This window comes from Equus asinus, chromosome 27, assembly GCF_041296235.1.
Source record: "Equus asinus isolate D_3611 breed Donkey chromosome 27, EquAss-T2T_v2, whole genome shotgun sequence".
Lineage (NCBI taxonomy): Eukaryota > Metazoa > Chordata > Mammalia > Perissodactyla > Equidae > Equus > Equus asinus.
Genome location: NC_091816.1, coordinates 16,665,502 through 16,684,886, shown reverse-complemented (window position 1 = coordinate 16,684,886; position 19,385 = coordinate 16,665,502). Strand labels below are relative to the sequence as shown.

At 35.1% G+C, this 19,385-nt stretch overlaps 1 protein-coding gene across 1 annotated transcript in view; it reads left to right on the top strand.

Annotated features, from left to right (window-relative positions):
* SGCZ (sarcoglycan zeta) overlaps positions 1-19,385 on the top strand; it is a 440,778-nt gene that overhangs the window by 318,850 nt on the left and 102,543 nt on the right. Inside the window, exon 3 of the mRNA XM_014847812.3 lies at positions 13,714-13,801. Within this exon, the coding sequence (XP_014703298.1) occupies positions 13,714-13,801 (88 nt within the window). The remainder of the gene's footprint in view (positions 1-13,713; positions 13,802-19,385) is intronic.

The window sequence follows — 19,385 nt, the reverse complement described above, 5'->3', positions numbered from 1 at the left end:
TATATTACTAATTCTGTACTTTAATAGAAAAATCCCTTTAATTACAGTATTTACTATGTTGAATTGGTTAATTTATTATATTTTGAATTTCCTAGCAGTTTCTACTATTTTAATATAGATTATTTTGTAAAATAACTTTTTCTTTCTCTGTGACTTGAAATATTTTTTGAGTATTGGATCAACTTTGAAACGTAAATAAAGATTACTTTCTTCATATATGAAATCCACTAGTTCTAGGAAATATAATTGAAATATAGTTTTAAGGATGAGACTAACTAGTAAGCAAATAGAACAAGTAAGTGCTATAATATTATCATATATCAGTGTATCATAACTATTTATGACCTCATCAGTGATCTGGCAACTTATAAACAAAAACTGAATTTGCCAACATCCTTCCTTCACTCACTCACACACACACACATGCGCAGAGTTACTTTTTTAGAAGGATCTGATAATATATGTTTCCAGGTAGTAACTTGTTCTCTAACTTCAAGTTACTTACTCTTCTATCCTTAAAATGAGCATAGTTTATTTTATATTTATTTCTTCTTAACCCTTATATCTATACTTTAACCTTTTTTAAAATATATTTTTGAAAACTAATAAGTTCATTTTTTTTCTGTAAAAATGGTATACAACGAGGACTTTGGCTTCTAGTAAATTTGCAGATTCTGTATTCGGAAATAACTTGTCACTGACAATCTAGATGTACCATAAACTACAACAAAGATGTATTTAATTGAATTTTTAAATTTGCAAAAGATAATGGAGAAATCATAAGTTCAAAATAAACAAAAAACAGAGTTGCAAAAGTAGTAGCATGTGAAAGCTGAACTCAGTTTCCCTTAGTGACAACTAACGATACTTACAACCTGAAGCCGTGGAGATTAATAGCCAGCTGAACAGCATAAGGAACATCAGGCCATTACAGGTGCAAATACTGTATCCTCTGAGAATTTGTAAACTTCGGCCTGATTTCTTGAATTTGTATTATCTTCCCAGATTTGCACTCTAATGCTTACAAGGAGCAAATATAAATTTTCCTGGGATGAATGCTTCCTTAACCTGGAATTCTGAGAATTCTCACATATTAACCATGAGCTAAATAAAAAAAACACAAAAAGAAACAACAACAAGGAAATGGGCCAACAGCGAAATTTCACCAGAAACAATGATTTGCTAATTTAGATCTTTCAATTACTTCAGCAATTGGAACTTTCAGACAAAGAATATTAAAATACTATAATAATAATGTTGAAAAGTAAACAGTGGAATGATGAGAGAGCAAATAAATAAACAATAACAATAAAACTAATAGACTCGACCAGTCACATGTGAAAAAATAACCAAGAAAAATTTCTTAATGAAAGTTATATGCATGAATTGATAACTCAATGGAGACCTTAACAAATGACTAACACAGCTGAAGAGAGAATTATGCATACAAGAGCTGTAGCCCTAAGCTAGGATGTAGCACAGAGACACAGGGAGATGGAAAATATGAGTGAGTTAAGAAAACATAAAGATAGAATGAAAGAAGATATATGACACATCTAATGTGAATTCCATATCGGGAGAATGTGAAGAACAAAGTAGTGATAGTGTTGGAAAGCTAATTGATGGCTATTTTCCAAACTTGATAAAAAAGTCATCAGATTCTGGAATTACAAAGTATCATAAGCAGAATTTTACAAAGTGAAATTTATACCTAAGTTTATCATAATGAAATTCTTTCTTTTATATGAATTCTTTTATTAAAAAAGGCATATAAAGTTAATGCTATACATTATTTATTTAAAAATCATTCAAGTCACAAATGGTAAGATTTCATCTTTTTTTTGTTGCTGAGTAGTATTTCATTGTCTGCATATACCACATCTTCTTTATCCGTTCATCTGTCCATAGGCAGTTAGGTTGTTTTCAAGTCTCGGCTATTGCAAATAATGCCGCAATGAACTTGGTGTGCATATATCTTTTTGAATTAGTGTTTTTGTGTTCTTTGGGTAAATACCCAGTAGTGGAATACCTGGATCATATGGTAGTTCTATTTTTAACTGTTTGAGGAATCTCCATACTGTTTTCCATAGTGGCAGCACCAATTTACATTCCCACCAGCCGTGTATGAGGGTTCCCTTTCTCCACATCCTCTCCAACACTTCTTATTTCTTGTCTTTTTAATAATATCCATTCTGACATGTGTGAGGTGATATCTCATTGTGATTTTGATTTCATTTCTCTAATAATGAGTGATATTGTGACAACATGGATGGACTTTGAAGGTATCATAATAAGCAAAATAAGTCAGATGGAGAAAGACAAATACTGAATGATTTCACTCATATGTGGAAGATAAAAGAAAAACAACAATAACAAACACATAGATACAGAGAATGGATTGGTAGTTACCAGAGAGGAAGTTGGGTGGGGCTAGGGCAAAAAGGGTAAAGAGGGACATTGGTATGGTGATGGGTCAAAACTAGAATTTTGGTGGTGAACACCAGATAATCTATACAGAAGTCAAGACATAATGAGGTATATGTGAAATTTAAATAATATTATAAGCCAACGTTACTTCAATAAAAAGTATTAAAAAATAAAATCATCATGCAATATTAGCCTTACTTTGAAAAATGTTGGGTATATAGTTGCTCTAACTTTAAAGTCTAAAATTCGTCAGAGGTTTGTTCTCTAGATCAGAATTCAGCAAACTGTGCTTGCAACTGGCTTCCTGTTTCTTTTTTAATAAACTTTTGTTATAATACAGCCATGTCCGTTCATGTCTTTCTTGTGATTACTTTTGAGTTACAAAAGCAGAGTTGCCTAGTTGGCACAGACACTGAATGGCTTATAAAGTCTAAAATATTTGCTACCTATCCCTTTAAGAAAACATTTGCTGACCTCTCCTCTAGATGAAGCCAATTTGATTAATTACTCCTGAGAGAAAAATACATTATTAAATATCATCACCTTTAAGTATAGCATTTAACAGATCCATCTCTAGCTTGATAATGATCTGAAAGTACATCAGTGTTATGAGAAAGGTTAACATGATTATTAAAGAGAAGTATGGAAAAAACTTAAGACAGAGAGGACAACTCACACAGGGCATACAGTGAGGAGGCCTGGGGTGGTCAGAAACAAGGGGTCATTCCATACCTATGGAGGAGAACGAAGGGTATTCTATCAGAACAGGCAAACTTCTATATGAAACAACTCTGGTATCTCATGGCTTAACTCAAATATAGAAATTATTTATCACTTACTTCACAATCCAGTGACATTGATAGGGATGGTGGCTTGGATCCATGTAGACATTTGGAGACCCAGGTTCTTTCCATGTGTGGTTCCATGACACCCTGGGGCCTATGACAGAGAAGATAGCACATTGCAGGCTTTATAGTCCAGGCCTACACATGTCCCATATCCCTTCTGCCTATATTCCTGGGAGTATAACTTGGTTGTATGATCACGCTTACCTTTAAGGAAGACCAGAAATATAGCCTAATGGCTGTATGCACGGGAAAAAGCAGACATGGATTGGTGAACAGTCTTCTCCGTGCAGGTTTAGAGGTGGGGGTAAAACACATCCTGATTTATAAATTTGTAGGTTTGACATAGGCTTATCATGCTATGGAGAATAGTTCCAAATTAATTTTTTGAGGCAGCTACAATTTTCTGCTCAATCTATGGGTTTAGGCCACACTCCAGATGTAGAAGTTCCTGGCAAGGAGCTCCTTGCAAATCTCTCTCTATTCCTCTACCTCCGCCAGATGGTTAGAGTCATACTATTCAGAGTCATCTGCTGACCAGTACCATGGTGATCTCTTGAGAGCTTATCAGACACAGAATCTCAGGCTTCACCCCAGAAAGATCCCCAGAGGATCTGCATGTGCATCACACATTTCTAAGCACTGAGTTAATCTCTCTAGCCATGTCATGTGCTATTTGGTCTGCCAGTTCCTAAACATTCACCGACCACAGATGCTATAGTTGCCATTTTTATGCAGCTAAATATATAACTAATTTTATATTACTTTGGTTCAAAAACCTGTCATCATTAGATTTTCTTTTAAAGGGACCAGGGATTATTCCTTGTATTATCTTACATTGGTGTGAAAAAAAAAAATGTCAGAAATTTGAAATTGTTTTAGTGATTTGAAAAAGTAATCCCAAGGATAATTTCTACCCTTTTATTTAGCTGAGGAAGAAAGGGGTGAAAATTGCTACAGATTTCAAAGTAATGATTATGAAAGTCGGAGAAGGAGTTATTCCTATTTTTCTTTCACAATTGTCTTATTAGATATAGCAAAGGTATAATCAAAGTTAGTATAATGCTTCAAAGCATAGAAAATAGTAGTGTCACTTACAAACAGAGTAAATATTATGTGCAGGGTCTTTTTGTTGCTTAGTGTTCACATCTATATTTTTACCATGTTCCTGTAGTAATTAATATGAGTACTGTACTAGTCTGGGTTCTCCAGAGAAATATGTAGAAAGAGAGACTGATTTATTATCAGGAATTGGCCCACACAGTTATGGATGTTGAGAAGTCCTAGGATCTGCCGTCCGAAAGCTGGAGACCCAGAAGAACCAATGGTATACCTCTAGTCCAAGTCCCGAGAACCAGGAAAACTGATGGTGTAAATTCTAGCCTGAGTCTGAGTAGGAAGGCAGAAGAAGGCTGATGTTCCAGCTCAAAGACAGTCAAGCAGAGAGAACAAGTTCTCTCTTACTCAGCCTTTTGTTTCTATTTAGGTCTTCAATGGATTGGATGAGGCCAATCCAGATTAGGGAGAGCAAATTTACTTACTCAGTCTACCGATTTAAATTTTAATCTCGTTCAGGAACACCATCACAAACATACCCAAAATAACGTTTAATCAAATATCTGGGCATCCCATGGCCCAGTTAAATTAACACATAAAATTAACTATCATAGGTACTATATCCCTGTTGTACTATTTGATTTTATAACCAATTGTTTTACTTATTACCTACTTTCTTATTCCATTATCTTTTGTCATTATGGAAAAATGTTTGGAATAATTATTATATTTCTGATTTATTATTATATTTCTGACTTTCCTTATCTATTTCTATGGAAATGAAATAACAGCATACATGCACACATGCAGACACACACAAAAAGTCAACTAAAAACGTGGTCATAATATTATCAGATATTTGAAATACTTCATTAGCTAACCAGATTTTAAGAGAAAGGAAAAGGAGATTTTTTTTCAACTAGGAGAAAGTTAATTAATATTAATTAAAATATTTCTGTAGAAAATAATCCAGTAAGTGATTTTTCCTTTAAGCTCTCTGTCCTTTTTCCCTACCTCAACATAGATATTTCTTGGAAAATATATATTTCACTTGGGAAAGGTAAATATTTTGTTGAATGTGTTGCATTTTAAATTTTAGAATCTAGAGACTTCTTATCCTTTCTCCAGCACCAATTTCAAGCAAAGTAAAAGAAAAATAATTACATTGAGGCTTAGGTCCCTGCTTAACTTTCTGTTCTGCCTCCTCCCTTGCACTCATATAACATGATGTCTATTTCATACACAAATACACACTTAGCATATCTCTAGCATTTTATTATAAAAGAAGTAGAAAAGGCTTTACAGTGTTTGGTCTGAAATATCTACAGATTCACCATTGGATAGCTGCATTTCTAGAAGATTTTATTAGCTCTTTGCTCCATATAAATAAATGATTTAAAGGAACTAATTCCTTTAAAATTTGGGTTTTTTAGGGCGAGTGAGCTGGCTAAACAGAAGATATTTACATACGCTCTGATGTTTCTTTCTGCCCACCAAAGTAAGATATAATTTATGTATTCTGCCTGGCAACACCTGGTTTCCTTTATCCCATCAGTTGGGGCACACCTCAGTCAGGCTCCCATAATAAGCATCCTAGTTGGGCAGACAGTGAACAAGGCTGGTAACCTGGAACCAGTCTTAGGGCAAGATCAGCCTGAAGAAAAGACTGAAGGGCAGCAGAGGAGGGGAATAGTGACAAACCAACAGGGGGGCTATTTCCATGGTGCTGCAAATGTTGCCTCGGAGGAAGAGAGCCATCTCTGGGTATTTTATATCATCTGATTAAAACAACCATAGCTTTTTATTGATCTGGATCTTTACTACTTTAGGTAGAGATAGTACTTTTCCCTTTTAGGATACTGATTCAAGAAGCGTTTATTTCCTAAGCCTTCCCATGGCTCAAGGTTGAGTCAGAGTATTTGAATGTTACAGGAAGTGGCAGATTACCAGATTCCCTGTAAATGGGATGCTATGTGTAAAACTGCCTCCTGCGGCATTATTCTGGAGACACATTCATCGATTAGTAATTGGGATAAGGAGGCCTCAGGAAAAGTATATCTAGACTTCTATGTTTACTACACAGCTTTCAAGAGGCAGGGAGGAGCCAGAAGAGCAATTAAAAGTCATAGAACGTTCTCAGAAGGTAATCCTTGTTGTGACCTCCCCGACTAGGTAATTTATAACAGAAAATGAACCAAAGTGGGAAATTCTCATTAAGTGTTGGAGTAGAAACTCAGAAAAGTTAATTGATGATAGATGCTATCTCCCCTGCACTACACATTCAAGTTAAAATGTGAACACTGAGAGTCTGAGAAAGTCAGTTTAACAGATCTAGATATATTCCTTTTGGGGATCAATACTTCTGCCTTTAAAGTACAGATATCCACAATTAAATGACTTACATTCTGAAGGAAAGTAATTTCAAGTAATGGTTTTATTAACCAAAGAATAAAAAAGAAATTACCTGTTTTGCAGCTGCTTAAGTGGGTCAAACGCTTAAAGAAAAGAATGCAGTGGCTGCCTTGGGCAGAGAGATGATGAATATAAATCAAATCATAATGTGATATGACTTCTCCACTTAAAAGGCTTTTTAGAAATCATGTTCTGGGCCGCCCCCCCCCCCCCAAAAAAAATGTAGCAAGAGTCTGGTAAGTTCTGTGTGACCTGAACAAAAATCCAGGTAAACACATGTAGGCTGAGTGCATTACGCTGTAAATGTGCTCAGTTCAGTACATTCACTCAACAGACATTTATCAAACAGGAACTTGATGCCAAGCATGACACAAACTATACTTTCAAAAGCCTGTATAAGTAAAAGAAAATGACAACACGCTATGCTTTCAGGACAGTCCAATCTAATGGAGGATATAAACGGAGGAATGATCAAAACAAGGCAAAGCAAGAAGCCTGTGACAAGTACCAGACATCAACAGTGACTGAGGAACTGGAGGGCGGGAGCTGAATTTTAACGCCAGAGGAACAGGAAAGCTTCACAAAAGACATAACTTTGAGCTGGGACTTGACAAATATCTATAATTTTGCCAGTTAAGGAGAAGTGGATAAGAATTGCAGGCAAAGAGAACAAAAGATGAAAATGCCCAGAAGTGGCATATTTTGAGAAAGATGGGAAATTTGGGCAGTTCTTGCATGGTGAAGTGGTGTGAAATTGAGCTACAAAAGTAGAATTGGATCTGGGGCTGGCCCAGTGGCATAATGGTTAAGCTCGCATGCTCTGCTTCAGTGGCCTGGGGTTCACAGTTTCAGATCCCAGGTACAGACCTATGCGCTGCTTATCAAGCCATGCTGTGGCGGCATCCTACATATAAAGTAGAGGAAAATGGACACAGATGTTAGCTCAGGGTCAATCTTCCTCGGCACAAAGAGGAGGACTGGTGGTAAATGTTAACTCAGGGCTAATCTTCATCAAAAAAAAAAAAGGAAGTAGCATTGGATCATATTATAAAGCACTTTATATGTTTTACATATGTACACTTATGTTCACATAAGAATGTGAATTTTTTCCAGACTGGGAATGAGGAATCATTAAACAGTCTATTTAGATTAATTTTAATTCATAATGCCAATATTTTTTTAATATTTTGGAAAAATAACACTGGATATGAAGAATCAATGTGGGGAGGAAGTGGTTATCGTGATGTGAGTTATGAGTCTATTACAGGAGTGGTCACAGGAAAGACAGGAAAAGGTATATTTAAGAAATATTTCTGACATAGCTGATTGGATATTGAGAAAGAGGAAGAGAGAGGATTTGGGGATGATACAGGTTTATTGCAAAAATACATAATTTCTATCAGTGTGGGAAAGAAAACTTAACCTGGTAAAGCTGTACAAATTCAAGAAATGACAGATCAAATTCTTACCACCTACACTGAATGGTATGGGTTATTAATTGTGTTCTCTTTCAAGATAGCAAGTAGGGAGACTCTCACAGGTGACATATTCTAAAATATGTGTGGAGAGGGCAGTTCAGGAGCATCCATTTTTTCTCCCGAACTTGAGAAAATAGAATGAAACAAAATTAACCAGACTATGTTATTGATACTTGGATGATAGCAACGTGGAGGTCGTATCTTACATTCAAAGACAGTGTTTGCACCAGATATTTCTTTTAGAGACTGGAATATTTAAAGGAATTTTAAATTATATTTTGTTCATTTAATTTTTAAATTTATTTTCAGATTTTGATTTGACATTCTAGAAAGTCTAGAATTTAAACACCCACCAGAGAGACAGTATCTCACAGTGGTTAACAGGGAAGATTCTAGACCCAAATTGCCAGGTTCAAATACTCCCTCTGTCATTCATTAGCTGTGCAAATTAGAGCAAGTGACTTACATTCTCTTTGCCAAGTTTCTTCATCTGTAAAACAAGAATGGTAATAGCCAGTACTATGGTTATCAGAGTACTGTAATTACAGTGAAGAATGAATAATAAAAAGCAAACATTAATAGTGCTCTGGCAAAGGCTAAGCACTGATCTAAGCATTCTGCAGATATTGTCTCATTAATTCCTTACAAACAGCCCATAGATTTTTTATTATTACCTTATTTACAGATGAAGAAATCATGGTACAGAGTTCTTGAGTGACTTGCCAAGTCCAGAAGCCAGAGTTTGGCAGACTCACTATTTGAACTCAAACAATGAGTCCACTGTCTGTCTTACAACCATTTTACTTCTTTGATTCTTTTATGGGTGATTTTATTTTAAGTTTGTAAGTAGCAGAGCGCATACGTGTGAAGTATTTAAAACAGTGTCTGGTATTGATTAAGTGCCAGTAAATGCTGTCTGCCGCTCCTTCTCTTTTTTCTACTACAACTCAATAGTGAAGTGTGAGAGAATGAATAGCTGAAGCTGAAGTGCCTTAGATAAATACAACACCTTATATACAAACACACACAGCGTCTTCTCATCAGTATAACTCTCACTGTGTTAGAGAAGTCTCTATCACAGCAGCTTGTTACTGGTCATATTCTGTTTGTTTTGTTTTGTTTTGTTTTTATCTGGTTTATTGTCTGTCTAGCTTACTAGATTATGAACTCCATAAAAGCAGAAAGCTTGTTTCCCTTCTTTCTATTTTACACCCAGTGACTAGCAAAGAGCAGAACACATCATAGGTACTCAGTAAATATTTATAATAAGGAAGGGTGAACATAATAGAAATAAGAAGGGAACAAAACACTTTTTCCCTTTGTCACTTGCAGAGCCTATCACAAAAACATGGAAATGAGAACATATTGCATTATTTTTCTGTAACCATTACAAGGTTACAACTAGGCTCTGGGTGTAAAGACTGTGTGCATGAAAGAATCATACACAGGCATTCTCAGGCCCACTTATAGATACTATTGCCTTTCCTCCCTGGATCTCCTACCCACTTTGTCTCAGGAGTTGCATAAGAAGGCAAATCTATTTCCTAGAGTTACAGCCAAGATGACCATCAGCTCCAGAAACCTGTGAAAGGCCTTCTATGAGAGATGTCTTGGTTTTGGAGGGAAAATATTTGAATCCAAAGATGAAGTTTTTCTTTCTTCCAAAAGAAATTTATATTAGTTTATTGTTCAGAGAAGACTGAGACTTGGAAGGGCAACAGTGAAAACTAGAAAACATCACTGAGTGTAAGGAAGTGTCATTAGAGACTGAGGCCAAGATTGTCCACACCTCGTAGTCCCAAATATTAGGAATGGGTGCCAAAGGTGGACAGTAAAGAAGGCCGACAGGAAGAAAATTGATTCATTTGAAATACGGTACTGGAAGAGAGCTCTACAGATAGCCCGGGCTGCAAGAAAGACAAACAAATGGGTCCTAGAGCAAATTAAGCCCGAACTATTGCTGGAGGCAAAATGATAAAACTGAGGCTGTCCTACTTTGGGCCCATCATGGGAAGGCAAGATTCTTTGGAAAAGATAATAATGCTGGGAAAAGTGGAAGGCAGCAGAAAAAGAGGAAGACCAAACATGAGATGGATTGACTCCTTAAAGTAAGCCACAGGCATAAGTCTACAGGAGCTGAGTAGGGCTGTTGAGAACAAGACATTGTGGACATCACTCATTCGTAGGGTTGCCAGGAGAAGGAGCCTACTTCACACCACGTAACAACATTGTGCAGAATAATATGCCACCTACTTACTTACCCTTGCAGAATTTATATATCTTATTCCTACTCTGTGAGATAATCCTACCAAGAAATTTTCTTCCCTTTATGTTCTTAGCAAGAATAAGCTATAAGACAGTCTTGCGATGTCTATTTTAATATCTGAAATTAGAAACTAGCTTTCAAGGTTTTGGAACACAGGAATATAATATAAAGGAACATGAAGAGGGTATATAAAGAAGAGAGTGGAAAGCAATGATTTAATAGTGGAAGTTATTTTCTTACATGGAGACTTTTGGAGAAATGGACACAAGAAAGAAGATATAAAAGCTTCTCAAATGTCAATTTCTTTCTTGGTACTGATTTTCACCTAAAAATGTGTTTGATATCATATTTGTAAATTGCTTAGGATTGCACACTCTTTAGATGATTGAAAGAGTTGCTATTATTTTATTACATATATAACAAATCAGTATAGGATAATAATGTATTGATGTCCACATGAATACAAGGTAGACAACTGTTCATTTTCTCTGATAGGCATGTGTTTAAAGTTTTAGTCAGTAAAAAGACTGCTGTTTTATTATAGCAAAATTTTAATCTAAATAAATATAAAATTTAATTCTGAGGGGAAACAGTGGAATCATGTGAAGAAAAAGGAAGAATGTCAGGGATAGAACGTCAACGAGTTTTCTATGGTGAGAGTAAGAGAAAAGTGGATTGATACGTTGTAAACAAAGACATCATAATTAAACTTTCAATTCTAACCTGAGTCTATTTCTCTATTAAATCAGATGAAATTCTTATTGTCTTTTTAAATTGACTTTGCTCTCATCTTAAAATATTTAATAAAGCAGTAACTCTTTTAATATACATACATGGTCCTTAAATTATATACACTAATGGTTATGCTTTTCTTATGCTACAGAAATTTAGGTTTAGTGATACAAATGATAGCATATAGCGTTGTCACTTCTTAAAATTATAAACAATCAGATATGTTATACCATAAAAATCTTGAAAGAACATGAATGAATATTCAACTAATGTATTTTTTTTTTAAGATTTTATTTTTTTCCTTTTTTTCCCCAAAGCCCCCCGGGTACATAGTTGTATATTCTTCGTAGTGGGTCTTTCCAGTTGTGGCATGTAGGACGCCGCCTCAGCGTGGTCCGATGAGCAGAGCCATGTCCGCGCCCAGGATTCGAACCAATGAAACACTGGGCTGCCTGCATCGGAGCGCGCGAACTTAACCACTCGGTCACGGGGCCAGCCCTCAACTAATGTATTTTTACAGTGTTTTCAACTGCTGGCTGCTTTATAGGCTTCTGTTGTTTCTTACATTCAAATTATTTTTATTTAATTCAAAGCTCCTTTTTTAAATACATGGGTTCCATGCATTTTTGCCTACATAAAATAGAATCTTTTTTTTGTGATTTTATGAGCCATCCTCTGTGTGCAATATCCTTACTGGATATAACTGTGTACAAACACTCCTTGGTCCACGATCTATATTGTAAACAGAATTTAAACATATCACTCGAAAGGAATGATGGAATTAATTTAAAATACTTCAGATAATTTCAAAAATTAATGTCTGCAGTATAGAAATATCTATGGAAAAGGACTAGATTTATTTTTTTAAATGTCAGAAATAGCACTTGATTTGGGGTACAAAGAAATGAGTTGTGATAAGAGACAAGGCAGAGAATGAAATGAATGACAGTGGTTTTTGTACAACTAGGTCTCACTTTATAGAATAAATGTACTCTTCAAAATATGGAAAATTATTTTTAAAAATAAAGTATTAGTGTACACATAGCAAAACCCACTTCTAAAAGGAAATGTGTGTGTGTGTGTGTGTGTGTGTGTGTGCGTGTGAGTTTGTCTGTGTATCTATGCTCAGTGCTTTGCATCTAGTCAGAAAGGGCACACCCAGCTTTTGGAAAAAGCCTATTAAGGCTTTATGTGTATATCCACATCACAAATTCCAAATCCTAGCCTTGAAAATGTTTTTACATGGCTTATATATGAAAGCACTTGTACATTTACATTGACGTAGAAGTAACATACCACCTAGATGGTGAGGATAGTATTGGGAAAGATTCTCATAGAATTTCAATATCTAGATGACAAACTCCATGAGGGTAGGTGTTGTTCTATGTTTTGATCACTGCAATGTCCTAAGCCTCTGGAACACTATGTTGTACATAGTGAGCTCTCAGTAAATGTTTGTTGAATGAATGAATGGACAATTTGTAAATGATCACCCTTCTAATAAGTTTTAGACTATAAAAATGAGAATGTAGCCAGCTGTAAGTTACTTGTCTTTGGCAGGTGGTGGCAAAGCCGAATATGTTGGTTCCTAAGGCAGTAATACTGTCTTTCAATAGATTTTTTTTACTGTTAAATGTTAAACCACTGAGAGGAGTAAACGTTCAACCAAGGTAATTTATTCTAAAACAGAATTTCCAGGCAAACATCTTATATTCTTATACTCTCTATACCTCCCTATTTAAATCATTTCATGATTTACAAATCACTTCTACATGAGGTAGATGAACACGGTAATCATCAATTTTATTTTGAAGGTTTATTTATCCATTCAGTAAACACTTAGCAAGTGCTTTCCTTCAGCAGTATGCTAAGTAGTGAGGATATAATTATGTACACATGGCTGCCATGGTCCCTGTCCCACGGGTATTTCCTCTTGTGAAGAAACAAATAAAAAAACAAACACATACATGAGTGAAATAAATCTGTCTTGTGATAAGTGCTTTACGCAAAATAAATGGAGATTGGAGTTTGGGGACTGAATGAGTCTGTAGTTACAGTGACCAGGGAAAACAATTTTGAGGAGATAACATGTAAGCCGAGATCTGAAGGTTAAGTTTAGCTTAGAAAGGACTTCCTTATTTGGTTAGGACCTAAACTATCTCTAAAGGCAGACATATATGCCATTTTGAGGGAAGGTGAGAGAGGATACTATACCTGTGATGTACAAGAATCAGTAGACTTGGAAATGCTTGCATCCTATAGTAAATGCCCCTTTACCAAACTGGAAACTTTCCTATTCTGTCAAGTATTTATTATGAGGCACCCATATGTTTTTATGTTGTTCAACCAGTGTTTAGGATGTTAAAATACCTGCCTCATCTAAAATAAATAAATAGAATTTTGATAATACCCAAACAAATGCAGTATAATTTTATATATTGTTTTGACTATATTTCTATTTTTTATTTGATTTCTTTATCTTATACATGTTTCCCAGGATAGTCCACTGGTCTTACAATCTGACAGGAATGTAACAGTGAATGCAAGAAATCACATGGGGCAGTTAACTGGACAGCTGACAGTAGGTGAGTGCTTTGGGGTAAAGATTGCTGCTACTATCTTACTCCATTTAAAACTCTGTGGTTGTTGAAAATTGGGAAAAGCAAAGTATGTTATTTATCTAATATGTAACTAGACATCCCATTATGGCCCAATTATCTTGCACATCATTTGATTTGTTGTAAGGCTACTTATGGTTTCCTCTATTTGGTACTTATTACTCTTGTCAGTGTGCTATGAGACTGAATTACATGTATTTTGTCATTAGTACTCTTAATTAATAAAATGTACCATTTTCCTAACAAATATCTCTCTTGTATGTGTTAAATTATAGTAAACAGGCTTAAAAAAACGTGAGATATAACATCATGTGGTCTATGTATTTTTTGTTTTAGGCAGCTATTTTTCCAATAAATATTATTATCTGCTATATAAGTTAGAAATGACATAGTTGAATACACTAAATCTTAACATTTATCAATTATGTATAAATTTGATGTTCAAATTATCTATATTTTAAAGTTCCTAGTTTGAAGTTATAAATAGAAATTAATGATAAAATATATTAATGTTTTCTCATCTTGTCAGAAGATTTTAATTTAGAGACTCATATGGCATAGTGTTATTATTTGACTCAATTTTTATAAGAAGAAAGGCAAATTAAAAGTCAGTTGTAATTATGTAAAATAATACAAATATTTGATTTGTCTGGAATTGCTAAAACTTTTTAGACTGCTGTATTTTTCTGTGTGAAAATTACCTAATACTTACTGATAATCTGTGTGTGTGTGCATGTGTGTATTTTATATATGTATATGAAAGCATATACAATTTTGAAGACTGAGTTACCCTTATCTTAATGAGCAATTAATCATTATTTTAATGCAAATGCATGTTTTCAGTATTTCTAATTAAATTACACAAGAAAATGACATTTGAAATGTGAGATTTATAAACATGAACTTGATTCTCTCCACTTCCTTTGTAAGTATACAAAACACTTTTTGATATACTCTTCACTTTAATGACGTGTAAGGGAGGAAGAAATATTCCTATACCCTTCTATGCTTCTTCTGGTTTGTCTAAGAATTAACTTAACATAAGACAGAATAATAGGAGAAAAATCAAACAAGTTTAATAACATGTAGACATGGAAGATACCCAGGAAAGCTGAGCAACTTGCCAAAATGGCAGAAGCCACCACCTTAAATACCATCTTCAGCTAAAGACAAAAGAGGATATTGGTGGGGAATGGTTTGGTACTTCAAAGAGGAGGAAGGCAATTCACATTGAGATGAAAAAACTAATGTTTGGTAAACAAATGTTTTCCACACCTTGCTAAGAGAATGGGACATGGAGAGGACTTTGATCAAATGGGCCTTGCTAGGTTCCTCTCTGTTTGCCACACCCAGTTCATATTATACTAGAGTTATCCATGGTGATAACTGCTTCCTGGAACAGACCTTCTATCTAAACTTCTTTTAGGCAGTTAGGGAGAAGGTCAGGTTTCTTCCTGAGTCTTTGGTTCTTAAAAATAATCAAGCCAAGGAAACACATTTTGGAATAGCAAATTCTGCCCCCCTACAGATGCCAAAAGTGAAACTTAGATTGTTACCAAACAAGGTTCATTTTTGCCCATTGCCCAGAAAGCCAAACACCAAGATGACAAGATTGCAGCAGAGAGAAAGTTTAATCACAAAGCTGCCAAGTGAGGAAAGGGGAGAATGAGTCTCAAATCCTCCTCCCTGAAAATAGGGACTCAGGGATATTTATGGGATGGGGCCAAGGTGGTCTGAAATGTGGAGAGAGATGATTGGAGGTGAGAAGAGGTGAGATAATTGATGATGTGCACAAGGGTAGTCAGACTCCATGTCTCTTCATAGGACCCATGTTCACAAATTGGGGGCATTAGCATGATCTGAGGGTGGAGTTTTTAGAATCTTGACGTCAAAGGGTCACTTATCAGAAATCTGCATGGGCCCAGTTGATGAGTTGTTGGTCTCATCTGGACTGAAGTGGACAAGGGGTTCTAATTCCTGAAAAACAGCTCAAACACCTATTACCACGGTGACTAAGGATCCAGGGAACTGTTATCTATAGGACCCTAGTGGGAGTCAGATAGCATATTGCCTAAGCAGCGCAGTTAACAATGGGTGGGTAAATAATCAAAAGCTATAATCAGTAATTGCAGAAAGGAAAAGAAAACTTTAGTTACTAGCTATTTAATCATCAATGGCTAACTGTTTACTAGTTTCAGGCACTCAATTTAAATGATCACACTAATTCACTACTGTTATGTTGGAACTGCAGAAAAAGGCCTAAACTGGGCAGATTTTCCATATCATAATTTTTTTAATGTTGAGAACTCTTTAGCTAGATAGAACTTTCCTTTGCATTCTGTTCTTGATTAAAAGAAAAAAAAGAGGTTCTTAGTGGAAATGCTAAAATGTAAATTAAACACACAAAAACTGTATATCAATGTCCACTGTCAAATACAATAGCTGCTAACTACTGCCTGTAAAGCAAAGCAGCTGTTTGATTATATGGTGTGTAGTCAAATACCATTTCCGTTTTGCTGCACAGTTTCCTGTAGGAAATATAAAGAACAATAGTATTGTACCTGTGTTTTCACCCACTGTTCCAAACTGATTTTAATGTAGTGTTAATATTTGCCAATTGAGAAAAAAGAGAGTGTTAAAGAAAATTTCAACCTAGTAAATTTGTAAATCTAATTGGCTTTATTTAGTGATTCATGAATCCATGAATCAGACAACATCCCATCTAGTAAGTAGAATATCTGTGCTCCAAGGAACTGTACAAAATGAGAGGTTTTATAGGCAGGAAGGTGGGGCAGGGGGGTTATTAGCAGAAAAAAGACAGGACTATTTTTAGGCCAGGCCACCTCCTCTTGGGGAAGAAGGGAATGGCTGGGATCTTTATCTTCTGAGGGATGGAGAGGGCCCAGGTGTGACACATTACCTTACTGATGCTTGACCAGAAAATCCCCAACTAGTCAATTAAGATTTCATTTCTGGAAGAGGTTGAAATTGCAATTAGACCAGGTGTTAAATCTAGGTTTGGTATCATAGGTGTTGGCGTGAGTGACACCATTTTGGGCATGTGGTTTTCTTAACAAGAGAGAAGAAAGAGAAAGAGAAAGGGTAAGGGATAGGGGAAAAAGGTTAAGCTTAGTTTTAAATGAAACAAATCAATAAGTTAATGATACAGCAGCGTATTTCTGTGGATGGAAGTACACTCATTCTAGTGAGGCTTCCTGGTCCTCTGGGTGACTGTGGGTGACCTCCATCTTTTCATTGCTTTGTATTTTTCCATAAACATACAGAGAACAAAGGAAGAAATAGATGAAGGGGAGTGGGGAGGGAATAATGTATTCAAATTTGGAGTCAAATCATATGGGACTCTGAAAAATAATTTCTCTCTTGGAGTCTCAATTTCTCATATCTAAATTAGAGGTAAGGACACTTAGTATGAATTATAAGAATTGGGGCAGCATCAGTGTCTGCAAAGGGTAGGTAATTATATTTTGAATCTGTTATTATTTTGATGATGGTGATTGTAATTTTTGATACCACTTAAGTTACAAATACATTGCTGTTATGTGAGAGATCTCATGATGATTTTCCATCCGTTGTGACAGTAGTTGAGAAATGTATGTTGGATTACGATACTATTGCAGAGATATACTACAAAAAACATCACAAAAAGTGTATCTGATGTGTGGAAAATTTTTGAATCAGGTCAGGATAAAATTATCTTTAGGTAGAATTCTAAGAGATAAGGTGAATTCAAGCAATCTATTCAATCAGCATTCATTTTTAAGGATTTTAATTTTAATGTATTGACGTAAAGTAACTGTTCTAACCCTGTTTTCCTGTTTCTTCTTTTTCTTTTTTTCAGTTTTTGTTTAGGGGGTGTGGTCTTTTTTTTTTTTTTTGGAAGCGAAGGTTGGCCCTGTGTTAACATCTGTTACCAATCTTCCTTTTTTGTTTTTCTCCCCAAAGCCCCCATACATAGTTGTATGCCCTAGTTGTCAGTCATTCTGGTTCTTCTATGTGGGATGCTGCCACAGCATGGCTGGATGAGCAGTGTGTAGGTCTGTGCCCAGGATCTGAACCAGTGAACCCCAGGCCACGAAGCAGAGCTTACAAACTTAACCACTCGGCCATGGGGCCAGCGCTAGGGGTGTGGTCTTGATTGTAATATAGCATGATACTATTTTGCAGTATTTAAAAATATACTAGCACAAAAAGGTAATAATATTTATGAAAAGCTCACTTATTCTTCATTTTATAAGTAAAACAATTGTAATTTCTATCCTAAATCTATCCATTACTATTCGAAAAGTATAGTCAATTCTACCAATGTGACAGACTGAATATTTTCCCACATTTTATTCCCATTATATATGGCAAAAGAAAATCTCTCTTATAAGTAGCTACCTGTACCATTTTTTCCAAAATTATATATAACATAGTTCAGCAAAGCAAATATTCATTTCCCTTGTACCCTGCCCGTCTACTTTTGTTTACAAGCTTAGATTCTTACTGATTCTGTTACCAGGGCTGTATGTAGTCCAAGGCCTGGGCAGACCTGGTGTGTTCACTTTAATCTAGACTCCCTCTAAGAAGATGAAACCAGATTATTTTGAACCCTAGAAGTGCAAATAAAATACTTTATACATATGCCAGCTCACACATAATCAAAACTAAATCTAAACATTTTTAGACTTTGGGTAAAAATAATCAACTTGACAAATATTTTTTGTGTGTTTATAAAGTTCTAGGTACCTCCCATGAACCCTGACTGTAATTTTTCATGACCTTCAATATGTAAAAGGACATTAATGAACTCAAGATATCTTCCTACAAATTTCTCTTCTTAGAATAAAGCTGAAAGAGAGGAACCAGATTGTTTTTGGGAAGGGGTTAAACTACAGCATCCCGAGCCTTTAGGCTCCTTGAGCAAACAGCAAGAACCTTCTTAAACAAGTCTCAAAATCACTCTCTAGTTCAAAATTTCTCTTTTTCCATCTGTAATTACTATGTTAGCAAGATATTTCTTTTTTATATGTGACAAAATAGTGTGCAATTTTAGGTGTTATATGTTTTTATGTGTTGATAGCACGATACTTTATATTTTTCAAGACATTTCCATCAAATAATATAGATAAAAGCTATGAATTATGCACCATTTTTTGTGAAGCTTATTGTATTCACTTAGGAAACTGCTAAAATGTGATATATAGAATAAAAATCATTTCTTTAGGGCAGTGCAGATGAAATATTGTCATGTTTTGATATAAACTTTGTTCATAATACTGATAATAGTAATAATTAATGTGGTTGTAATTGGATTTGCTAAAAATGTAAAGACCTTTCCTACAATATCATGGGGATGATTAGTTATCTTTTATTTACCAAGAACATTGCATTGGTCTATAATGGGAAAAATTTAAACTACTTTTATAAGCAGTTTAAAAAATATAAATGTTGATATTAGCAAAATGATTTCTCTTCAATAACTCTTAGCCAACTTGATTAAGGTATTAAATTATATGTTGCTTTTTCTTACATTACATTAGAAAGTACT